This window comes from Triturus cristatus, chromosome 1_1 (genome assembly GCF_964204655.1).
Source record: "Triturus cristatus chromosome 1_1, aTriCri1.1, whole genome shotgun sequence".
Taxonomy (NCBI): Eukaryota; Metazoa; Chordata; class Amphibia; order Caudata; family Salamandridae; genus Triturus; species Triturus cristatus.
In genome coordinates this window covers 17,478,666-17,505,081 of record NC_140579.1, presented here as the reverse complement: position 1 = coordinate 17,505,081, position 26,416 = coordinate 17,478,666, and the positions used below count along the sequence as shown (strand labels likewise).

Genomic DNA, 26,416 nt, shown 5'->3' with positions numbered 1-26,416 from the left:
CATAAATTCGGTGATCACGTACACACAAATGCCGGATAGGGTGTGACAGTACATGCATCAAGCGCAGAAACTTAAGACGGAGACTCATGGCTACGTTGAGTATGGGGACCTCTCCTTTCCTGTCCTCTTTTCCTATGCATGCTGCGTATTTTCAGTATTTTGTAGTTTATCTTGGGGGGTGTCGGACCTTTTATTCTCCTCCCTTTGATCGATGGACGAGCACTTCAATCATACAGTGACGCTCTCTTCAAGTGACCCAAGCATGAAATGCATACACATTCATGCCGTATAATCGTAGCACAAACACACAATCATACCATACAGTCTTTCATGTTCACAATGGTGGTCTGCACTTTACGCACTATCTCACAACGTTTGTCTATGTTTTTCCCTGATATTGAACTCGGTGCGGTCCATGTCCACTCCACTCTTCAGTCGGAACTTCGTCGTGACCTATAGAGGGGAAAAAGAGGGGAGGGGATGTGCAGTATTCAAAGTACCCTAGCGCGCGTAGACACGAAAAAGTTCTACTTACCACGTACCAGGCTAGCCGCAGGAGTGGGTAATACCATAGGCCTATTATTCTTTTTGTCCGAGGCAAAGATGCCCTATTTCATTCATCTCTTAAATTCGGGTTCCTTGGTCGTACATGCATTTCTCAATAGGTCGTGTACTATGGTGCAAGATACCATACCTTGCGTTCGGCATATACCTTAAGTTATAGTTGATCATCGATTTGACAACTCTTGGAAAAGGACAGGTGTGATGGGTACAAATTCCGTTAATCAAAAAGATTTAGGCAAATGGAGTCTGTATTATCTGTATTCTTTTGCTTGGGAGTAACAATCATTTATTCAAAAGAAAAACCTTTAACAACCTAGATGATTTGTCATGACACTGATTCCGTAATTCCTTTTAAGAAGCCCTTTATTTAAAACAATGTCAGTATACAAATACGGGCCTACAACCGCTATAGGCCGGCTACGGCGTGAGAGGCGTCGAGCATCATGAGCAACACTACTTTAGCATAAAATCGGTTCCCTCCCCGCCCCCCCCCGACCATCATGTGTGGAAGCATTGCATATATATATATATATCTCTTTTTAACACAAATGTCACGTGACTGGAACGCCACAAGGAGTTGTAGGCCTCTCCTACATCGGCGCCATCTTGGGGCGAGGTCGGGCCAGTGTACAGTCTAAGTCTTTCCATGTATTAGCTGTTGGACCAGAATTCCTTTCGGTAGTTCGAGAACTTTCGTTAGCGTCAACTTTGCGTCAGCATGGCGTCACCGCGACCTCGTAGCAATGCCATGGTTCGTTCTTGGGGCGGGGCAGCAGGCGGGTTCTTCCGCCGACGCTTTGAACCAGTCTTTCTCACTGCACCAAGCGGAGGCAAGGTGGCTGCCGCCCGGGGCAAAGAACAATGGCGGCGGTTTGTCCTTACCGGAAGTCCGCGGGAGTCGAGTGCCAATGACTCCAGCCGATTCTGCAAAGCTGAGGGGAGCGTTTTGTCAAGGGTGGGGCCCACGCCCAAGCAGACAAGCTTTCGAGTCCAGAATTGTCTCACGGTGGGCTAGGCCTGGATCCGGAGGATCCGACCGCCGGAGTCCAAAGGCAGCAGTAGCAGCAGCTCTTCGGTACAGCCACCGGAGAGGGGTCAGCAGCAGCAACGACAGCAGTTCGGATGGTATTGCCACCGTGGTTTGTCCAGTGGCAGCGACGGCAGCAGTTCGGATGGTACCGTTACCGGGGTGGGTCCCCGATTACTCGGTTGCGGGGGCCCACTCCTCGCGACGGGCGCTAGCGGCAACCTTGGTGAACCCGTGCTTGGGTGGTTGCCCAGCGGTCGAGTGCAGGGGCGCCAGCTCAGCCGAACGGCGAATGAAGTGGCAGGGCGCAACTCGGCTGGCTGGTGAAAGAGACGGTTGGGGTGCCCTCATCTGCTGGCGAGCCTCCACCTGGGGAGGTGGGGGAGGCCCGTCCGCGTCGCCTCCCCCCGCCAGGGCACCCTCCGTTATTGAAGAAAGAAGAAGAGAATGGGAAGATCCGCACGTCGTGGCAGATCCACCTCGGCGTTGTCAGGGTCTTGGTGCCGTGTGTGGCTTCCGGACTATTCGCACAGTTGTCCGCCACTGATGTCGATGGATTTTTGCATGGCTTTTATAGCCCAAAACCGACTAAAAGGACCACCCAAAACAGGCCAATGTTGCAACTTCGAGGAAGGAGAGGCGAGGACGGTGTCATGTGGACGTAAATGCTTTGGGATGCAGGTCGCAGCAGACTGTCATGTAAATAGTTGTTTAAAACGTGTTTTAATCCGTTCATCTTGTCGGAATGTTGTTATACCTATAAGTTATTAAAATGTTTAACCATACTACTTTGTTGGAGTGTTGCACATATTTGCAATCTAGTTAGTGCAATCGAAAAAAAATGGCATTGTCCAATTGCGCGTAATCTTAGTCAAGTTCGGTGACGTGGATGGTGGGTATCAACAGACTTCCGGTTGTGTCTACTGGGCGGGGTGGGTGGTAGGGCGGACATGTTTAGGCAGCGAGAGCGATGGAGCCGGGCTACCTCGTGGCCGTCTTGACCGCGAGCTTGGTTCCTTCCCCTAGTTCCATATATCCCACAAAGGGCTACTTCCTAGCGTTTCTTTAGTTTTGTAGGGTCAAAAAGGATCCTACCAGTGGCCACTGACTCTCGGGGTCCCCCTTTGTATATTTTATGCCATAGCTTGCTATAAACTACGGCGATTAGTTCGTGTTTTAGTGAATATGTCCTTATTAGGGGTGCCTTCCAGAGGAGCCGGATGGTCCACCTCTAATAAACGGTCCGGGCAGAACCAACTACCAATCAGTGGGGAGAAGATAGGCATGACGGATTTCAACGGGGACAAAAGTCAGCACTGCCTATCTTTTCACTGCTTGCAAAGACTAGACAGAATATCTCTATTCCTCGTTATTTGTAAGCAGAGAATACCTCCAAAGAACCAATATCGAACAAGTAGTGTTCGGACAATCAATCAATCAATCAATGGGGAGATAAAAGATAGGCACGACGGGTTACAACGGGGACAAAAGTCTGCGTTACCTACCCTTCACTATTTGCAAAGACTAGACAGAATATTTCTATTCTACGTTATTTGCAAACAGAGAATATCTCAAAGAGCACTATTCTTCAAAACAATCAATGTTCGGACAATCAATCAGTGGGGAGATAAAGATAGGCACGACGGGTTTCAACGGGGACAAAAGTCTGCGTTACCTACCCTTCACTATCTGCAAAGGGAGAGAGAGAGTTTCTACTCCTCCCCGTTTGTAGACAGCGAATATCTCAAAGAGAACAATCAATGAGCAATACTAGTATTTAAAAACAATCAATCAATTATTTCGCAATTTTGTCGTGTTTCACGACCTTACCCGGACCGCGTGGACAGTTTCTCGTCTTCCGCCTCCAGCGCCCGATCGTCCTCTACTCTCCGTATTTGCCGCGGCACTCCTGATGGTTCCCAGTCAGGACCGTAGATCAATCGAGAGAGGTCTGTTCGGAACCAGTGAAGTTCGGATGATCGGCTGCCAGACGAGGGTCTATCGGGCAGGAGCTCTCCCGATCGTTGCAGTCATTCACTCTGTCGTCGGGACCTCTCCCACTGGATCCACGTGTCGCTGATGGGCCCCACGCTTGGGACGCCAATTGTTAAATGGTAGCGGCAGTGTCAGTCGATAACCTTTCAAATATTGCCTGGCGGTAATCGCCTCTCATACCACTCGATAATTTACCAATGAAAGAGGCAGGCGCCGGAGACTGGAAGGCAGGAAACAAAGTTTTATTCCGTCGGAGCAGAACACATCAGATCAGATAGCAAGGTATCGTCACGAGGTGCTCTAACTGCATCTCTGAGGCCTGGCCTCTTATACACAGGTTTATGACTTTATTACAGGATTATTGTACATGGCACATTCTTGAGATCACTTTGATGTATGAAAGAACATCCCCTGAAGCCCCGGCTCAGATCCGATCCCACACATAGCTACCGTAGAAGTTCCCACCTCACCCGCAGTAGGAGATGGCTATCACACAGCAGGGTATTCCGCCAATTCCCGGGGGTGTGTGTGACCGGTCGGGTCCCAGGGGGTGGGGGGGCCTTGATCTACTGTAATCCCTTTGATGTGGGGCGTTCCCCTTACAGTAGGGGCAATAAACTGCATCCGCAGGGCTAGGTGATGGCCTGGGATCGGTTCGAACAATGGGGCGCAGAGGAAGGGGGTTATCAAAGAGATGCATGACCATGTATGGGATGTCGGTCGGGCGTGGGATGCTGTTCCATGGCAGGGTCGCGCAGAAGGAGAGGGTTTATGGCCCGTGTATGAGAGAGCGGGGGTGGCCGGCGCGCGGGGGATGCTTGCAGCGCCAGGGGAACGTGCTGGCGATCGACAATGAGCGGGGGAGAGAGTGGGGTGCCTAAAATGGCGGCCGTGTGTTCGCTGTGCGTGGCGCTGGGGAGGGGCAAGATGGCGCAGATAATGTTCAGTTACAAGCTAAATTTCCACAGGTGAAGGTCTGCAAAATCTTCCTTGTGTGCTGCATGCTGCACAACATGGCAGTGGAGAAAGCTGTGCCACTCATCCTGGATCCGGATGAGCAGGACCATCCACCCGTGGAGGATGAAGGGCTTGGTGATGAGGCAAGTGATGTGGAGGAGGAGGAGGCGGAAGAGGACATCTGGAGTCGGCTCATTCGCAACTTCTTTGCTTAGTGGTGAGTTCCAGTGTCTGAGTGTGCACGCATTGGGCCGTGTGTGGCATGTGTTGCAATGTGTGTGTCCATCTGCATGTATGCCAAGTGAGTCAGAGGTGTGTTTGGATGTGTCACTCGAGTGATGGTGCAATAGAAGAATGTTTTTCCAGAGTCATCATTGTCACCTAGCATGTTGACAACCTTATGCGTGTCGAGTACATGCACATGCATACGGATGTGCTTCTTTTGGCTTACTTCTTGTGTGTCTCTCATCCCCAGGTACTTGAGCATGCTGTCTGCTGGTGGCATTGTAGTGGTCCTGCTAGTCCACATGAACACAGCAACGTGTGCTGACTCAGCTTTACATGCACGGACAAGTTTGAAAATCTCCTTAGGGTAAGGGATGCAGCACGGGTTTTTGGGTGTGGTATTTGTTTTGAATGTGTGTGCACTGCTCCTGGTCATGTTTGGTTACTTTGCATACATGTAGAATCACCATGGGGAACATGACATGGAGCTGGATTCACCTGAATTGATGGTCAGACTTGGTGACAGTCATCTGTAATGGGATAGTGGATTGTGATGAAGGCATCAATGTGTGTAACACTGCCCTCGGAAACATACGGGTTGCACCGTGTTGACATGGTGTGGGACTTCCCCATTAGAGGCTCAATGGTGTATAGCAGCCTTTCCGTGAGCAGCAGGGGGTGTTTAGCTGTAACCCGTCACTTGTGTGCCAGTTCTATGGATTTGCAGCATCTGTGGTGCAAAGGGGGGTGCCAGTGTCGGTCCCACATGTTCATCCACATGACCTGTGTATGTGTTAACAGAGATGCATTTGCATTCCGACACACATGACTAATAAAGGTGTCCCTCTGCCTCCAAGGTGCCTCATCTCTGTCAATGCTGGTCTGTTGCCCCTGCGCATGCGGCATGTCTGGCATAGTTATCAGAGATAGTGCCTATGAGTCTATGTGTAGGGTAGCAAGATGCAAGCTGTTTGTCAGGGATTATAATCTGTATTGTGCATGATGTCCATGGCTGTGTAGGTAATGTGGCATGTCAGTATCCCCGACGGCCACTGTGCTGCATGTGCATCCATTGTGTGTGTGTGCGCCATGTTGAACCAGACATTCCTTCCTTGACATACACCTTTTGCATAGTTCCTTCCTGACATCCTTGTCTTTGTGTGCAACTTGTGGCATTGTTTTCTTCACATGGCGCATGCTGCTGCAGGCCCTGCAGCAAGGGCACCCAGTGTCAACGCACACGAGCTGGTGTTCATCATGGATTGCTTGCTCACATGTGCTATGCTGATCAGCAGCATCTGTGCCTCATGCTGCAGCACACTCTGCATTATGCACAAGATCCCCAGTTCCATCCACCTCAAGGCAAGACAGACCATCCCCCAGGTCAACTCCAACATCCGTGTCTAATCCTACCCTGCACTGTACGGACATATGCGTTACAACTCCCATGATACTTGTCCACATCCAGGGTGCATCTGCACAGCTCTGCTTCTACATCCAGCGACCAAGCCACATCAACGTCCAACAGAGATAGGGGAATGGATCACTGCCAGCTGCAGGATGACCTTCACAATCCACGCCCACACTCAGGATGCAGCCCACAACCCCAACACAACCTTGTGGCACTGTCATCCAAGACCCCATTGTGCCATCTCCATGCATCCAACCTTGGCGTGGCCACCATTCTCGACATCCACCTGACTCAAGCATGCAGGACATGGTTCTGCCACCTGTCTACACATACCTGGGAGTAGCACCCCAGGACACTCCACATGATCCCTGACCTCTGCGCATGACTGTTGCTCTTCTCAATAGGTCTGTCGGCACAGTTGTGCGGGCACCCCCTCAGCTGGTTGGGCCCATCACGGGTGAGTATGGTGCTCCATGTCTGTATTGGATGATACATTGTGACCCATGTGTGTCCTGTGCCAGACTCAGACCCCAGGGTATGGATGGTTGTAGTTATTTAAAACTCAGGCATGGTTTGACTTTACGACACACACATGTAATGGAATAATGCAAAATGACGGCATCATCTCTTGATTGTGATGATTTTTATTTGTGGTGGGGTACGTGTTGGGGGGGGGGATGACAAGAGGTGCTTTCCGGGTGTGTAGAATCCAAAGTTCACTGGGGGAGTTGGTATCCTTGCCATTGGAAATCATCAGAGTCCATGCCACAGTCTTTGTCAACATTGGTCAGACAGTGACCAGCAAGTCCATGTGGCAGAGAATGTCATTTGATGATGTGCTGCTGTTGGGCCAGAGGGCCAGATGCCAGGCCAGGTGACCTGGGAGATGGTGATGTTCCGCTGACTCTCACGGTCTTTTGCGTGGACGACCCACCTTCCTGCGGGGTCCCTCAGAAGCAGGTCGTGATGATGCTTGTGATGCTCCGTCGGATGAATCCTCCTCCTCCTGATCCCTCCCTGGGGCTGGTGGTGATCTTCGCCTGGTGGCACAGGGAGGGTTGCCCATGTTTTCGGCAATCCGACGGAGTGAACGGTTCATTTCCGTGTGCACCGTCAGGAGCTCAGCCAGTCTTGCCTCCATCCGTCCTTGGTGTCGCTGTTGACTGGCATGTTGCTCGGCCTGCAGGGTCTTCATCTCCTCGAGGGTCCCCTTCATCTCGTTGAGGGTGGACACAACCTGGCTGATGCCCCTGGTGTCACGCCGGTATGTGTCGAGGATGTTGCTGACGTGTGACATTACCGGTTCCTGAGCTAACTGGTCAGGTTCGCGCCTCCGCCGTCCTCCACTCCCACCACCCCTGCCCACTTGCGCCTGGCCTGCCGTTGTGGGCACATCGGGTCTCCGGGACCCCTGAGGGATGGCATTTGCGGTTTCGCCTGCCTTCTCCTGGGTGCCCGGAGAACCTTGTCCCTCCTGGTCAGACTGACTGCGTTGTTGTGTGCGGGCAGGGCTCCTGGGTGTCTCCTGGGATGTGGCAGGAATGGGGGTGGTGGTTGGCACAGTTGTACCTGACGCAGGTGCTGCAGGTGGTTGGACACCAGAGGGGCCAGGTTGGTCGGGGTCATCCACGGAGTGGTAAGAGTCGTCACTGCCGGTGGGATCCTCTTCACGCAGAGCCTGATCCTGTGAGTCTTCCCCCCCAGTGTTGGGGGGAGATCGACGACGTTGACCTGTGTGTGAGAGAGACAATGTTAATTGTGTTACATGCGACATCCATGTTTCATTCATATTCAAGTTGGCACTGTTCCTCTGGGTAGTTGGATATGTCTAGCATTCCTCTCACAGTGCACTTGTGCATGGGTATGTCCCTTGGCCACAGGTTTCGACACTTTACCTATGTGTGACACACTCTTAGTTGATGCATCTTTTTGGAACGCAGTCAGCAGTGTAGTGAGCGGGCGTAGCGAGCCATGCAGAGGCGCCTTACGTGTTGCACTGTACATGGGCAAATGGTGTTTTTCCCAGACAATTTGAGAATGCAGGTAGGTAACTTATGCATTTGTGACTGGGTTCTAACAAACACAGTGAGTGGGTATACTGGGTGTAAGGTTAGGTTTGTGCCTGCAGCACGGATCTACTCGTGCACAGATTGACACATGGCCCAGTGTTTTGCAAAGGAAAAAGGGGTGGTTCACGCACTGCCAAACCTTGTCTACATGCACACAGTCCACCTGCTGACGAGCGGACATGCCCACACCACCCAAGGGTGATTTGGTCTCCCTCTGTCTCCCTTTCTCCCTCCCTCTGTCAGCCTCCTCCCTCTGTCCGTCTCCCTCTGTCTCCCTTTCTCCCTCCCTCTGTCAGCCTCCTCCCTCTGTCCGTCTCCCTCTGTCTCCCTTTCTCCCTCCCTCTGTCACCCTCCTCCCTCTGTCTGTCTCCCTCTGTCTCCCTTTCTCCCTCCCTCTCTCTCCCCCTCTCCCTCCCTCTGTCTGTCCCCCTCTGTCACCTCAGGCCAGCTTCCTGGGCACACACAGTTTGCAGGTCTTTCAAGGGCCATTGGCTTGTTCATGTGGGTTTGTTTGTAATCTCCAGGCACCCACTGGGTGGAGTGTCTGAGTCTGCGCTGCTGCTGTGGCGGTGTGTGCTGACACTCTTTCAGAGTGATGCCTCTTCATTAGCTGCTGTTATGTGCAAATTGTGCCTTCATACCCATGTAATCCTGCAACGCGGCCACCATTTACAGGCAACACAGTACTGTGTGGGGACACACTGTTTGTATGGCTCTGCCCTAGGCCATATGGGCTGAGGGCATTGTTGTCTGCTTCTGAGTTGCTCAATGTTAATTTAGAGGCCCACCCTCCCGGCATCCGGGACATCCTGTCTTGTGGTGGTGTTTTGTGTGGCCTGTGACTTGGCATGGCCTTGCTTGGTGCATGGGGCATGGGGCATGGAGCCGCTAGTGGCATGTGTATGTTTTTTGAGTGTGGTTGTGTCCGGTGATGGCTTTGGGGTCGTTGCGTGCATGATTGGGATTATGGTTGTGGATGGCGTTCCCCCCATGTGAGGTGAATTGTTTGTGTAGTCACCAGGCTCTCGGACTCCTTCTAGTCCGTGTACTCCCACCGGCGGCAGCGTGGCCATCACCTTCTCCTCCCAGGGATGGTAGTGTGCCGGTCTGCGGGGCAGCCCTCCTCCAGTGATGTTCCCCTGGTTGTGATCGTCCGTCATTTTGCGGCGGACCCTCCTCCGCAGATCATACCACCTGGCTTGGCATTCATGCCTGGTCCTTCTGGTGGCCCCAACAGCATTCACAGAATCAACGATCCTCTGCCACATGGCAGATTTTTCGGATATGCTGGTCTGTCTGACCAATGTTCCAAAGAGCCGTGGCTCGACTCTGATGATTTCGTCGACAAGGATCTCCAGCTCATCCTTTGTGAACTTTGGATTCTTGTTAGTGGGCATGGTGTGGGGTGTGGGTGTGGATGGTTGTGGGTGTGTGAGTGTGGTTGTGAAGGTGTGTGTGTGTGAATGTGATGAGGGGGTGTTTGTGATGGTGGTTGTGTGTAGGAGTGCAAGTGTAAGGTGTATTGATGGTTGTAGTATGGTGCAGTGCATTGTGTCTGTGGTCTGGCAGTAGTGGATCTGTTGCAAAGGATCATGGTTTGTGTGTGTTAGGCCTTTTTATTGGTCCATTTGTGGGTGTGGCTGTGTTTGAACTTGGGGCGGGTGTGTTATAAGGAGTGGTTGTGTTTTGGGCCTCTGTTTAGCTGTTTGGCAGTTGCAGGTCAGTGTATTGGATGTATTTGGGCATGTTGGACATGTTTTGTGGTGTTGTGCGATTTGAATTGACTCTCCTTGTGTTGTTTTGCTTTGTCCTGGTTCAGTACGAGTGTTTTTTGCGTCTGTACGGTGCGTACATCGGCCATGTTGTTGTACAGTGCTGACCTTTGCTATGGCTTAGTACGACTCGTACATGCGCGATGTTGGGTGAGGGTGCTGGTGTAGGGGCCTGGGGTAGGGTGTGTACAGACACGGGCAGGGTGTTGGTCCGCACCGTCCATAGGTGGTGGTGTTTCGCACCGTACATACAGGGGGGGCTGGGTGTACGCTCCGTACATACACTGGTGGGGTGTGGGTACGATCCATACATACACGGGTGGGGGTACGCTCCGTACATACACTGGTGGGGTGTGGGTACGCTCCATACATACACGGTTGGGGGTACGCTCCATTCATACACGGGTAGGGGTACGCTCCGTACATACACGGGTGGGGGTACGCTCGGTACATACACGGGTGGGGGTACGCTCCATTCATACACGGGTAGGGGTACGCTCCGTACATACACGGGTGGGGGTACGCTCCGTACATACACGGGTGGGGGTACGCTCCGTACATACACGGGTGGGGGTTCGCTTCGTACATACTGGGGTGGGGGTACGCTCCATACATACACGGGTGGGGGTACGCTCCGTACATACGGGGGCTGGGGGGGTGTTCGGCGCGTACATACGGGGGCTGGGGGGGTGTTCGGCGCGTACATATGGGGTCTGGGGAGGTGTTCGGAGCGTACATACGGGGGCTGGGGGGGTATTCGGAGCATACATACGGGGGCTGGGGGGGGTGTTCGGCGCGTATGCGGGTACATGTCTCCATGGTTGCTATAGGAGTTCGGTCCGTACGGTGTATTTTCCATACGGTTGTACAATCGGACGCAAGGGACGGATCGTACTTGCGCGCTCGGACTTCAGTTTTCCGATTTGTCCGTAAAATCGTCCGGGGACGTGTCGGACACATTTTCCGACCCGAGGACGTGAGGGGGAATTTTCCCAATGCGATTCGTATGGACTTTTTCCCATACGAATCGTACTTGGCAGTTTGTACGCTACTTGTACGATTCGTACGGAAATAAATCCGGATACGATTCGTACGGGGAAAATTTTTAACGGATCGGAATCGCCACCATAGTGTTCCATGTGTCTGTCTTTCACCCCGTCTTCCCAGTACCCGACTGAAACGCCCTCCCACGCCCGTTGAGGTAGAAGGAGAATTATAGTTTGAGGCAAAGCAAATACTGGACTCTGAACTGATGAGGAGACAAGTATATTACCTGGGAGAATGGAAAGGGTTCAGACCCATGGAGAGCTCTTGGGAACCAGCTCACAATCATCTCTCTCCTACACTCTTATGACGCTTCCAATAACAACACCCATCGAAACCAGGACAACCGCAGAGATGGCGGTCTTTAAGGAGTGCAAATGTCAAGGGCACATAAACAGAACACACGCATAAGAACATCTGTGCCTGTGTCTGGCACCATGTCCATACTCTCTCACCATATTACCAGTAACACATAAGCTGTCCATCCCCTATGACTACCCAGGTCTAACAATGTTGCTATCAAAATTCAAAATATAAACACTCAGGGAAAGTAATACACAATTGTATGTGTGAAATAAGGCCAGCTGTATATATCATTTCTGGGTCAATGCAAGGCTGTATATATGGGAAAGCGCTCATGTAACAGGCTCCATTTCCCAGGGAGCCTATGGGCCTCATTTATGAGAAATTGGTGTAGAGCAGCGCAGCAAGACTTCTTGCAGTGCTGCCCTACGCCACAGTGAAAAGGCAGAAATGCACAGTATTTATGAAATTCCTGTCCTTTCCCCTTGCGCTGGCGCACGATTTGCTGCATGGACATCCTTGCACTATGGTGCAAGTGTGCCTTTGTTGCAGGCAGGATTGTTTTCGTGCAGGAAGGGGCACCTTTCTGCACAAAAACAATCCAGAGAGGCGTTTTCCTCTTTCCATGTGTGCTTCAGAATGCCGCACACATGGATAGAGGAAAAAATAAGGAGAAATAAAAATATTTCTACTCCTTACATCTGCTCTGGGGAAGAGTAAAGTTTCGGCGCTGCCCCAGGTTTATGTGATGAATTAAATCAGGGGCAGCCTCAAAATCCATGGGTGTTGCGTGGGGAAACCCACCTCTATGCCCATGGAACATATTCTTGATGCAGAGTAAGGCAACACATCAATTTGCGTTGCTTTATCTTACTCCAAATCCATGAAGCCATACAAAGCCATGCAGAGTGGCTTTGTGTCGCCTAATATATGTAATCAAGAGGCATACGCCGCAGAAGAGTAAAGAAAGTGACGCTCCAGTGGCGCAAGCTTCTCATAAATAACCCCCTATGTTTTTTTAAGCTTACAGTGAGATCGGGTGAGATTTCCACTTCTTGGCGGCCATCTAGGACACAAGGACATATAAGCCACACCTTTGGAACCCCACCCTGTTAGGCAATCTTGCTTCAACAGAAGACAGTTCTTCTCCTGAGCAGCCCATGCGGATTCCCAAAGGCATAGAGATTGCAACTTACGTCGTATTCCTGAGCTTCATTCTTGATTGCTGAGTCTTCTTCTTCTGGCATAACCATCATGGCGGACCCCACCTGGACCTGCAAAATAAAAGAAACAGAAACAATGGTCAGCTAAGTGGCAACGCAGTGTATGAGTCCACATGTGTATGATAACAGGACTTGATTATTAATCACTAAACCGCGTAGGGGATCTGTGCTCGAGTGAATGGATCCTTTGTGAATTGGCACCCAGAAATTTAATCATGCAACCTCAGGATTGTGATTACTAATTTTAATCATGCAAAACTAACTCATGCAAACTAAGGATGGTGAATACTAAGAGTACTAAAATCATGTAAACTAGGGTTTGTGTGTATATGAAAACTAATCATACCGAATGACATAAAGACATTGCGATCGAGTGAGCGGTGAGAATCAGAATTTTGAACTTGAATGGTTAAGTGCGCATTCACAGGTTTAGCACTCCAGTGAACTATGACTCAAAACTTTGGACTGAGAATGATGAAGAGCGCAATGTGAATTTTAAGACAATCGTCCAAGTCAAAGTGGTCTTAGAGCCAATCACGAGCCCCAGGAAAAAGAGTGAGAAACATAACTCTGCAATCCATTTAAACAGCCATACAATACATGTGAGTGATTGGCTATATGTGAGTGTGGAATATCAGTGATGTGAATGACAGTGTGTGAGTGGAAGCAGGCACATCATTGTGTTGCTTATACCTTGTCTGCTATTTTCTTACAGACCACCACAAGTGCCGCTTGACTGACTCCTTTCTGAAGATGCTTCTAGAGACCTATCCAGGTGGCACATCAGAAGGAGATCCATTCAGGGTGCAGAGTACCAGTTGGCTGTTTTTTATTATTTTATCCACACCCCCATTTCCTTCGGTGTGCTCACAGGTGAACAGTGTCTTCTGTTCTCCGTGTAGAACACTAAATTAAGTGGTCAGACTGTCTTCACACCATCATTCTGGCTGGGCCAGGACATATCAGGTTGGTGCTTGTTTGCGTGTGCAAGCTTCTAACACTTAGGACCTCAATTAGAGTTTGGCTGACAGGGTATTCCATTGTGAATGTGGAGTCCCCTGCCGGAAAATCCCTCAGTCCGCTCACCTCATGTAGCGATGGGCAGACCATATGTATTCTTCCTCCGAGAGAGCAACAAAGTAAAAGCTGTCAGAGGAAGGACATAAGCATGTCTGCCCTGTTTGGAGTGGACAGTGTAATACATTCTTTCCTATCTGCCACCATCGAAAAACTTGGTGGTAGGAAACAGGAAAAAATCATCCCCCTCTGGTCCTGGGAAAAAACTTGCAGAACACCAGGGAAGGATGCCAACTCCTACGCAGCATGCGGGCAGCCAACAGGTAATAAAGGGGCAGGGGTGCCCTCCTCCCGCAGCTCCCAATGAAAAATGTATGCTGTGGGTGGGACCAGAGCACCCTCTATGAAGCACAAAAAGATAAAAAAAAGCAGTTTTTGCCCATGGCGGCCGCATTAAAGAACCACATCGGATCAGCTGGGGCCTGGAGAGCCGAATAAGCCCTTGAGGGGCTAGTTCTAATTTGTATTCTCTACTTGTGGTGCCCAGAGAGGTCAGGCACACCACAAGTATAGTCCTATTGGTTTGAGGGGCTGACAGGTGTGTGCCAATTCCCTAAGAACCACCTCAAAAGTTACAAACCTTGTAAAGTGAACTCCACAGTAACTAGTAAAGCTTCAAGCCTTCCCCCCCTCTACCCTAGGTGGTTTGACGACAGATGCTCCAAGGCCAATAGAGATTTTGAGACGGCTTTAAGGTCGCATCCCTAGGACAGAAGCCAGGTTCCAGCCTGCTGACAGGCCTATCAAAGAGCCATCAAGGAGAGAAAAAGAACCCAGAAAGAGGAGGTGTGGTACCAACTCCTCTCAGCCTGTACATTCTCCCAGAGTACTCTCTTCTGGGAAATCGTAAATCGTCTTTTGTTTGCGCATGATGCCGGCCACACTGAATGCTTTAACATTTTGTCTGATGTGTGGGTTAAGCATTTTAAAGGGGCTTATAGCGGTGGTTGTACTCCTGCCTCCGAACTGGTCCCAGGATTATCGAACAAGGACTCACATATTGTTTTCTCACTTGAGGAAGTTTCTGATGCCCTTGTTTGTCTAGCGAAGTACAAAGCACCTGGCATGGATGGACTTGCTTTGGGCCCCTTTAGTCACTCAGGTTCTTAACGCTGCAGTTAGAAAGGACCTCCCCAGCACCTAGTCTCAGTCTATCCTGATTCCTATTTAAACCGAAACATAAATAAAAGGCATTGTCATTTACAATGCCAATAGCTCAAACTCACGTAAATGCGAGACCTATTGCATTGCAAATGCTTGTTAAAAATGGTTAGGTTTTCTAGCTGATGACAGAGCTGTGCCAAAATACTTACGCATTCCATTGGTTAGTACTTTTTCTCTTTTTCCAGTAAATATACAATGTAGTAAGTACACTGCTGGTTGCCGTAACAACCTGTTATTGCATTTTCAGGCTGCATGCGTTTGTGTTCCGATTTCGGTCTTATTGTGTACTGTTGTAATGCAAGGTAGTTTAGCACAAAAACTGAATAATTATACCGCCGTCTTTCAATAACTTTAGATCCGCATGGTACAATTTAAATTACAGAAAGTTTGCTGCCTCGGATCACGAGAATAAAATGGACACACTTTTAAAGGAGGCGCACTTTCAAGCTACACTCGTCAAACATGGAAGCAAAGGTTTACTGTTGTAGAAAGTAGACAATAAAGTTGTGAATCACTTCTCATCAGCATCACTCAAGCTGAGTGGCACAGTATGTTAATACCGACACAGCCAAAAAAGTAATTATTCCCTTCTCGCAGCAGAGAGCCATCGACTACACTGTTCACAAAACTCTTCTACAGACCTGGCTGGTGCCCAGCAGACATTCCTGCATGACAATGCACGAGAAGGGGGGAGGAGGTGGGGCAATCCCTTCTTCAAACATACCAACTCCTCCGACTCTTCAAAGGTGCCAATGCTGCCCGCTGGCATGTACTTTGTGTCTCGGGGGAGCAGCAGTGGCCCAAATACCATAAAATATAGCTATTGGCTGCTCAATAGTTGCCAAATGAATTATCGCCAAAGCGTAGGGGGCGGCACAGGCACCAACGGCAACACAATGGAAAACGGATATGGACTGGTGCTCGGCCACAGAAAAGACAATATACGAAAGTAGGGGATGCCCCAAGAAATGGGGGAAAAATGGCAACAATGGGAGTCTTACAGGGGCAACTGGGTGCTGACAGAGAGTTAATTGAGGGTGGAGGGAGGGGAAGAGATGTACAAAGGATTGAAAACATAAGGGTAACACACCGGTTGTCAAGTATAATTATTGATTAAAGTTGAAGTAGTACAGTGCAGAAGATATATACACGGTGTTATTGATGACGATGGTGTATTTTCTTGAAACTGACGATTGTTTAATAAAAAGGTGCCAATGCCGACAACCAAAGAACACAGTTGCCTGAACACAGCAGTGATTTCTCTTTTATTAAGTTTGAGTTTATTGAGCAAAAAAGTCAAAGGAGTAAAACAGCAAATACAAGTATAATATATCTCATTACAAATATTATAAAAAGAAAAATTAAAAAAACAAAGTACAATGCCTATCATGAAACATGCTGTGTGAAATAAAGGAGCGAAATTAAGGAAGAAAAGAAAAATAAAAGAAGAAGGAAAGGGAAAGGGGGGAGGATGAAGAGAGAAAAAGGGGATGAAAAATGTGTTATAACTGTATAACAGTAGAAGAAAAACAGTATATAGAGATAATCACTGTAAGCATAAAAAACGTTTAGGAATAAATAACATACTATGATATAGAACACATATGTGTAAGAGATAATAATGACTTATTATTTTAAGAAAAAGACAAAATGGTGCATTTATGGTGGTTTCCGGACTTCATCCGAGGCATTTACAGGTTGAATAGTTGAAGAAGCGGACCAGGTTAAGTAGGTAGTCAAAGGGAGCCATTAAAGATCTCTTAATAGATAAAGATATGGGGGTGACATAATTAGTATCAAGCCTGTGATGGAAACATATAGCATTCCACCATGCTCTAGAGGTGACTGTCTGCTTGTTTCTAATTTGAGGTTATTAAATGTAAGGCTACTGCTAGTAATAAATCTATCAATTTTAAGTTAGAGGGTGCCTGGGGCCACTGAGGTGACAAGGAGCCTAAAAAAATGTTAGTTAGAGAGAAGGATATATTAGTTTTTAATATTTTGTTAATTTGGGTCCAAACTAGTTGCCAAAATTGAAAAGTAGTAGGACAATCAAAAAGCAATATACTTTAAATCAGCAGTAGTGCATGGGCAGGACCAGCAGGTAGATGGAGTGTTCGAAGAGAAAGGTGCTAATGTTGCAGGAGTAAATAGGAGACGCTGATAGACAAAGTAAAGGATTTGAGAAGTATTTGCAGCTCCAGACGTTTTGTGAATCTTAAACCACAATTTATCCCAGATGGAGGTTGACCAGCACTGTGATAAATCCTTTTCCCACGCCAGTTCAGCCTTTGATTTATTTCTGTCAGAATTTAAGAATATGTGCTTATAAATAGAAGATGCAGAAGGAGAAGAAGTTAGTATGGGAAAAAGAGTAGAACATGTCATAGGAGGCTTAGGTGCAGATGATAGTGAGAGGAGATATTGGTTAAGAGAAGGAAGTAAAAGATTATATTGTGATTTGAAAGAGGTCGGCAATGAAAATTTGAAGATCAGTGAAGGATAGAGGAGAGTCATTGGCTAATAGGTGCGAAATCCAAAACAACCCCCTGGATCTCCAGGATTTCCAGTAAATGGTGCGATTTTTTTATACGCAATAAACTATTGTGCCATATGGGCTGTTGATCAAGAGAAGCAGGAGAAGGATAAGAAGGTGGTAGAAGAGGGATGAGAATTTTGCGAGTGGGAAATAACGGGAGGAAGAAAAGAGGATATGTTATTAGTAAAGGCAAGAGTTTCTTTAAAATCTAAGGGGAAAACAAAAGATTTCTCTATAGAGATCCATATAGGGGGATGTGCACAAGGTTCAAGGGAAAGCCAACGGGAAGATTGCTTTAAAGAGAAAGCATAATGATAAGATTTGAAATCAGGGAATTTAAGGCCACCACTAGATTTATCCTTCTTTAAGGAGGATAAAGCTATCCGAGGAGGTTTACCTTTCCAGAGAAATTATGTTAAAAGGGAATCAATTTTTTTTAAAATAAATTCCGGGAATGTGTACATTGATCATTGAACGAATGTATAGAATCAGAGGAGTAAGCATCATCTTGATCAAGTCCATTCGTCCCCACCAAGAGAGAAAAAGAGGGTGCCAACGTGCAATAGTATTGTTTAATGTGTTGGTAATATGGTCAAAGTTTAGTTTTAATGTTTCAGAAATATTTGAGGAGAACCAAAGGCCCAAGTATTTTATTTTAGAAGGCTGTCAGGAAAAACAAGTATGGATGAAATAATGTTTAAAGCATAACACATTGGGAGGTAAGACCTCACACTTATCTGGATTGAGGCGGTAGCCTGACAGTTGAGAAAAAATATCAACCTGACGTAGAAAGGAGGGGAGATACGTTGCAGGATTAGGACAATATAAAAGAATATCATCTGCATATACAGACATTTTAACTTGATATGGGTCGAGTTGAAAACCAGTGATCTGAGTATCTTGTCTGATCTTAGTTAAGAAGGGCTCTAATGCTACTACAAATAATAAAGGTGATAAAGCACATCCTTGCCTTACTCCCCTGAAGAGAGGAAAATAATCTGAGGTTTTACCATTAACAAAAATAGATGCTCTGGCATCTGAAAATAATACGGAAATTAAGGAGATCAATTTTGGAGGAAAACCTATCCATTTTAAAGCCTGGAACATAAAATCCCAACCAATCCTGTCAAAAGCTTTTTCAGCATCTAACGCTATAGCAGCAATAGGGTAATCTAGGGAAGAAGCTTTGCTGAGAATGTTGAAAAAGACTCTTGAATTGTTGGTTGATAGTCGACCCTTTACAAAACCGGATTGTTCGGGTCAATGAGTTCAGGTAAGATAGGATCAATGCGGAGGGTGAGAATTTTTGCAAAATTATTATAATCTGTATTAACTAAAGAAATGGGACAATAGTTTTTGTAAAGGGAAGGGTCTTTATTATTTTTAGGGATTTAACATATCATGGCTTCCTGAAAAGTTCCGTGAGAAGAGCCAGTTGTAGTAAAAAGATTTAATAAAAGTAAAAGATTTAGAAGGAGAAGGTTAGCAAAGTGCTCATAGAACTCATTAGTAAATCTATTGGTTCCAGGGGCTTTCCCTCTCCTTAGCACCGAAACTGCATGAGTAATTTCTGTTAAAGTAATATCAGATTCCAAAGAATCAAAATCAATATGATGAGAAGGAGGGGAATCAATAGATTGAAAATAAGAAGAAAGATCCAATTGACTTGGTTGCTTCTCAGGGGTATATACATTTGTATATAAAGGAAACAAACTCATGTAAGTCTTTAAGTATTGAAATACTGGCAGCATTTCGTAGAGATTCTATTTTAGTTCTTTCTCTTCTTATCTTCAAATAGTTAGCCAATAATTTCCCCATTTTATTTTGGCCTCCCTCGTATCGAGAACTGCTTTTTAAAAGATAGGAGGAAGCGGCCTCCGTGGATATTCTGTTTCGCATCAATAAGATTTTTTAAAGAAGATTCAGCATTAGAATGATGATAAGTATATTCCAATTGTTTAATCTTAGTAAGTAATTGAGTGGTTTGAGCTTCAAAAGATTTTTTCTTTTGCAAAACAAAGTTCATTATAAAGCCTCGAGCTGCGGCCTTAAAAGATTCCCAAACCATTACAGGAGAAGAGTCTGGAGTTGAGTTAAGAGAGAAAAATTCAGAGATAAAGGAGCTGAATTGGCTAGAGAAGCTAGGATCAGTTAATAATGAATTATTAAAGCGCCATCTACCAGCATGTGGGGTAAAAGGAATCAAATCAAAATCAACATAAAACGGGGCATGGTCTGATATTAAAAAAGATCCTATTTCGGAATGGAGGTAAATTGTGAGTGCATTTTAGTGTTGACAAATTTAACTGATGAATGTCTGTCCAGTATGGGATCAATAATTTGATTGCAGTCACCACCAAAAACAAAATAATCATCATAAAAAAAAAGAGTTTATCAGAGATCTGAGTCCAAGAAACGTTGTCAACATTAACTGGACCATTAACATTAAAAAGAACTAAAGGTATCTGATCAATAAGAAGTTTAACAATAACCCAGCGGCCCTCAGAGTCTGATTCTTGATGAACAACTGAAACATGAAATTTTTTGTGGCAAAGAATCAAAACACCATTTTTCTTACCTAGGGCCGGAGAAGAAAATACATTGCCTACCCAACATCTTTTCAGTTTAGATGCCTCAGCTTCAGATAGATGTGATTCTTGAAGTAATGCAATGTCCGTTTTTAATTTAGCTAAATGGGTTAATACCTGTTGTATTTTAATGGGATTCCTTACTCCCTTAACATTCCATGTAGTGACTCTGAATGTAACCAAAAAGTTTTAACATGAACAATTAATAAACAAACAGTGAGACCATTGAATTCAAAATTGAGTGAAAGAAAAAAGATAAAAGTATGGAAATAGAAACTCTGTTTTAGGAGGAAAAAAGGGAGAGAGGATGTGATAAAAAAGATACTAAAAAGGGTAAGAGGAAAGAAAATTACAAAGTAAAGGGGTAGGAAGAAGGGAGGAACATAACAAAAAACAAAAAGACAATTCAAATCAAACAACTGATAGTGATGAAAGAAAACAAAAAGACATGCCACAAACATACAATGAACATACAATGAATGCGGGGTTGGTGGAGCCACAAAAGGAAGCCAGCACGCCAAGCAGGAGACTCCAGGACGAAGACGGCAAGGGGGAACATCATCCAGGCGGATTAAGGGAACATAGCGCGGGGGACCACAAAACCACACCAGATAGAGAAGAAAAATAATTCATTAGCAAAAGACATAACAAAACAACAATCAGGTACATCAAGAATAGGAAGAAATACACGCAACAGCAAACATTAATGGAACAATCAAATCATCGATGACCGAGGAACTTCCATAGTTTCTTCATTGCAGGTGTCCAGGAAATGTTGAAGAAGTGCTGGATCCTCATAATTTGTTGTTTTGTAGCTGCAAGTCACCTTAAAAAGGCAAGGATGGAACAAACCACATCTAGCATTCAAACTTCGAAGGGCAGGTCTCATGTCCAAGAACTTTTTTCGGCGATCTGCTGTCACTTTGGCATAGTCTTGCGCGAAGAAAAGATTAGAACTATTCCAGGAAATGTTTCCTTTCTGCTTGGCAGCATGTAGGACCTTAAGAAAATCGGTGTATTCCAGGAAATTCGAAAAAACGCCTCTAGGTTTAGTTGAGGAAGATGATGAGCGAGGACCTTGTCCCAAGCGATGCGCTCGTTGAATATTCAATGATGGGGACTCAGGAAAACCAAGAAGAGTCAGAAGTAAGGATTGGAAAAAGGAGAGAGGATCTGAACCTTCAATTCCTTCCGCAAGGCCATAAATGCGTAAGTTATTACGCCTGTTGCGATTTTCCAGGTTTTCCACCTGCTGCTTAAGATGTGAAATCTCTTTGTGCATAGTAGGGACTTGATTGGTGACAGCTTGAACGGACTCAACTCGTCTCTCTAAGTAGTCAACTTTCTGCTCCGTATGTGACCATTTGTCTTCAAGACTCTGGAGACGGATATTAGTTTCCTCCATGTTCCGCATTTAAAAGGCAGTAATGTAAAAGTAACGGAAGTGGAGCCAATGAAGTACAGGTACAAAGAAATGCAGGCAATGAAAACCGAAACCAAAAAAAAGTGTGCACACGAGTCCTAGTTAAAAAGAACCAAAGCAATCATTCCCAAATCACAGGCTGGCTAAAAATTGCCCAGTCTATACGGTGTGTGGATGTTGTGAGGGCTTGCAGCTAGCGCTGTGGAAGGGAGACTCAGGATCTGAGGCTCTTTACATTTAAAGTGAAAGCGCTTGTTGTACACGTCTGAGTAATGAAGGGAGCACACTTCCCATGCGCTCCTGGGGGAGCTCAGGGAAGCAAAAGGGAGGAAGGGGTTAAGGGTGGGTGCATGATCGGAGGGTGGCTCGGTGAGGGAAACCAAGATAAACCCCTGAAAAAAGCGTATTGTCTTTAAAGGTGGCTTTGGAGCTGGAGAACAGGGTTCGAGCCTCGATGTGGGCAGTAATTATTATCCCCTGCCCGGATCTCTTTATTGAAAATAAATACACAGCATCTTGGAGAAATGCAAGCAGCCATCAGTGCTGTAGTTGCTTCTCAGAGAAAGAAATACAACTGGGAGCAGTCACCATTGCTGAAGCTAGCTTCGGTGTACAGTGCGGTCTACAACAATAAAGTAAATATTTATCGGGACTGCTAATGAAAGCTCCCAACTCGGGAAACTAGTAAAAGGGTGAGTCCTCATGGGAGGTAACAGAAGACAGGGTGGTACTCAGGAGGGACTAACAAGCCTAATAACCAATGGGAAGCCATCCTTTACCAAGGACAATGATGCAAGCCAATTAAAAATATGGGTGGAGAGTGGGTGGGGTTTCAAGTCCATACTGCAAGCCTCCTTTGAGCTCAGGCTCAAAGGAGGACGGGGTGATCCTTGATGTTACAGACCCATATCACTCACAGACTCATTTGTCAAAGTGATTGCCCGTGTAGTCCTTGCCAGGCTTTCGCCCTGGGCAGATGACAATAGATTGTATCAGACCTGCCGTATGGCTTAAGACCATTTACCCATCAATAAATATGTAGGGGCTTATTTACAAGTCACTTACGCCACTGGTGTGTCACTTTTTGTGATTGTTAATGTGCAGGAAGGTGCCTCTTCCTGCACATAAACAACAGCATTAAGCAGCACACATGAAAGCTTCAAAATGCCATTTCACATTGCTTACTTGCAGGAAGGGACACCTTCCTGCACATAAACAATCATTCCCCTCAGCGCAGGCACCCTTGCACTGTGGTGCAAGGGTGCTTGCATCAGCACATGGCAGCTAATTGTGTGCCAGCATAGGGGACAGCAAAGGGATCCGTCATATCGTTGTAGATATGATGCATCCCTGTGCTTCAGAATTAACGCAGCGCGGCGCAGCCAAATGGCTTGCGCCACTGTGCTGCATTAATTCCTTGTAAATAAGGCCTGTAGTGACTAAGCAAGGAAGTTTGCACATGGCTGTCATGGATCTTACATCCGCATTTGATCGTGTAAATAGGGACAAACTTTGGGACTTGCTGATCTCGATAGGGGTTGATGTGGACTTTGTCTGTTTTAGGTCGAGACTGGGCAGTGCATGCGCTGCTCTGCCGGCATTCAGTACTGGGGTATGGAATTGAAGCTACGTCCATATTTGTCATTGGCTTGTGTCAATAGTCCTTCATAAATGCTGGCTTCTGATTGGTAAATAGGCTTGTTAGTCCCTCCTTAGTACTGCCCCATCTTCATTTGTGACCTCCCATGAGGACTGGCCCTTTTACTTCGATTTTTACACTGTAGGTCTTATTTTGTCTGTAAGCATTATTTTATTTAATGAGTTTCTCTTACTGTAGGCACGACATGCGTTCCTGCAACATTCAACGCGTCATGCACACTTTCATGGGGCGCATTTTTTTTTAAAAAGCACCCCATACCGTACTTTCACTTTAATAGCGGTGGCGGCGACTGGCCTGACACGGCTTGTCTAAAGAAAGGGGTGTGGCGTCTAGTAACATGAAAGCGCAGCATGGGGCGCTTGTAAACAACAAGCATTTGCAATGCAATAGGTCTCGCATTTTAGAAACTTTAACCTATTGTTATTGTAAATGACAATGCCTTTTATTATTGCAGGTTTTTTAAACACATAAATAAAAGGCATTGTCATTGCCAATAGATCAAAATCTCGTAATTGCGAGACCTATTGCATTGCAAATGCATGTTTTAAGAGACCTGCATGAGGACATGTCCTCCAGTGTTAGATATGGCTTGATGCTGAATGCACTGCAAGCTTCGGTGGTGGAAAGAGGGGCTAGACAAGGGGGCATCTTGCCCCAGTTCTGTTCAAGTGTTATATCACCTGTCTTAAGACGCTCTTATTCCGGAGCGCTACAGATTTGCCCTGAACAATAACTAGGGTCCCATTCCGGCACTGTTATACGCCAATGATACGGTCCTGTTTGCTCGTCCATCTCTTGGTTTAAAACTTTTATGGCTTTCCTTTCATGACTTCATCACCTCTTTGGATCTCTCTATAACTTCAAGTAAATCCCATACTATGATAGTGAGCCCCAAATCTACCAAATGTTGCCGGCAGCACATCTCTGGCAGTGAAGTCATAAGGGTACTAGAATCCGCTCAGCTCGATCGAACACTTTCCTGGTCTAACACCTTATCTAATATAAGGCTTCCATTGATTAAAGCCATCACTGCAGTCTCGGTCTTTGCATCGAGGCCGTGCTCTGCACAACTCATGACTATGCTTAAGATTTACCAAGCCAAATGTATCTCAGCCACTGTGTATGGTGGAGACGAACAAGTTACTTACCTTCGGTAACACTTTTTCTGGTGGATACAGTATCTGCCTGTGGATTCCTCACCTTGTGAATATCGCTCTGCCTTTCCTGCAGCCAACAAAGCCCACAAAGAGCTGGTCATCAACTCTAAAGTCTTTTGTCCAGTCCAGGTAGAAGCTCACCGCCCTCTTAGGGTCCAAGCGGTGAAGGATAGAAGGTAGGAAGGGTAATGGACTGCCCCAGATGGAAGGGAGTTACCACCTTAGGCAGAATGCAGCCCTGGTCCTGAGTACCATTCTTTCAGCATGAATGGTCAAAAACGGGGCTTGAAGCTCACTTACCCTCCTCGCCGAGGTGATTGCAATGAGAAAAACCGTCTTAAAAGACATCAGTCTCAAAGGACACTTGTGTAAGGGCTCGAAGGGAGAACCCATAAGATAAGTCAAGACACAGTTTAAGTCCCATTGAGGCGCAATAAAGGGAGTAGGAGGAAACCTGTTTGTAAGGCCCTTTAGAAATCGCAGAACAATAGGTGATTTAAACAATGACGGCTGATCTGGCAAGCAAAGGAAAGCCGACAAAGCCGATAAATATCCCTTAACAGTAGCCACAGCAAATCCTTGCTGAGCAAGAGAAAGGGCAAACTGCAGAATGTCAGATAAACGAGCCTTCAAAGGATCAACTGACTTCTCTCCACACCAGATTACAAATTTAGACCACCTATAGGAATAGATAGATTTGGTGGAATGACATCTGGCAGACAAAATTACATCTACCACATCAGGCGGGAGAGAAAAAGAATTTAGGTTGCCCCGTTCAATCTCCAGGCATGAAGGTGTAAGCTCTGGAGGTGGGGGTGTAGAACCTGCCCCTCCGATTGCGAGAGGAGGTCTGCCCTCAGAGGGAGACAGAGCGGAGGGCATGAGGAAAGGTGGGGAAGATCTGTATACCACACCCTTCTTGGCCAATCCGGGGCAATCAATATAACTTGGGCCTGGTCTTGCAGAATCTTCCTCAGAACCCGAGGAATCAAGGGTATTGGAGGAAACGCGTAAAGGAATCGTGAGCCCCAACTCAACTGAAACGCGTCCCCCCAACGCTCCCTGCATCGGATACTGGAGACTGCAGAATGACGGGCAGTGAGCGTTCTTGTGAGTGGCAAACAGGTCCACCCGAGGAGTCCCCCACGTCCGAAAGACGTAACAAACCACCTCCGGATGGAGCCTCCACTCGTGGTCGGTGGAGAACTGCCGATTGAGACTGTCCGCACGTACGTTCAGCACCCCGGCCAGATGATTTGCCATCAGACAAATCTGATGGTCCTGAGCCCAGGACCATAGACGCAGAGCCTCTCTGAACAGACAAAGAGACCCTACTCCTCCCTGCTTGTTGCCATACCACATCGCGGTAGTGTCCGTCAGGACTTGAACAGACTGACCGCGAAGGGAAGGGAGGAAGGCCTTGAGTGCCAAATGAATCGCCCGCAATTCCAGAAGGTTGATGTGAAGCAACCTTTCCTCTGGAGACCAAAGACCTTTGATCTCCAGATCCCCCAGATGCGCATCCCACCCTAAAGTGGATGCATCCGTTATCACTGTGGCCACCGATTTGAAGTAGATGGAAGGGCTTGCCTTGGGACAGATTGCCCTCCATGCTCCACCAAGACAGATCCGCCGCAGCTTCTCTGGAGATCCTCACAGACTCCCTGAGATCTCCTTTGTGCTGATACCACTGCCTGCGGAGGCACCACTGGAGCGCCCTCATGTGCCAGCGTTCATGGTTGACCAACAGAATGCAGGAAGCAAACAGACCGAGCAGGCGAAGGACCTTCAGGACTGGAACGACCGCTCCATTGCAAAATAAAGGAATAATTTCCTGTATGTCGAGAATCCTTTGAGGAGGAGACAATGCTTGACACACAGTAGTGTCCAGTACCGCACCTATGAACAGGTTGCGCTGAGAGAGCACCAGGTGAGATTTGGGCACGTTTATCGAGAAACCCAATTTGAACAACAGCCGAGTTGTATCCTGCAGATGATGTAGCACCTTCTCTGGCGACTCCGCTTTGATCAGCCAGTCGTCCAGATAGGGGAAAACTGAAATCCCCGACCTTCTGAGATGGGCTGCCACCACTGCCATCACCTTCGTGAAGACTCGGGGTGCAGTAGTAAGACCAAACGGAAGGAACGCAAACTGATAATGTTGCGATCCTACCGTAAACCGTAGATACTTCCTGTGCGACTTCAGGATGGGGATGTG

At 47.0% G+C, this 26,416-nt stretch overlaps 1 protein-coding gene across 1 annotated transcript in view; it reads right to left on the bottom strand.

Moving 5' to 3' along the window:
* Positions 1–26,416, bottom strand: part of LOC146869151 (uncharacterized) — a 169,465-nt gene that overhangs the window by 32,183 nt on the left and 110,866 nt on the right. The window contains exon 5 of the mRNA XM_085632315.1: positions 12,564–12,641. Within this exon, the coding sequence (XP_085488441.1) occupies positions 12,564–12,641 (78 nt within the window). The remainder of the gene's footprint in view (positions 1–12,563; positions 12,642–26,416) is intronic.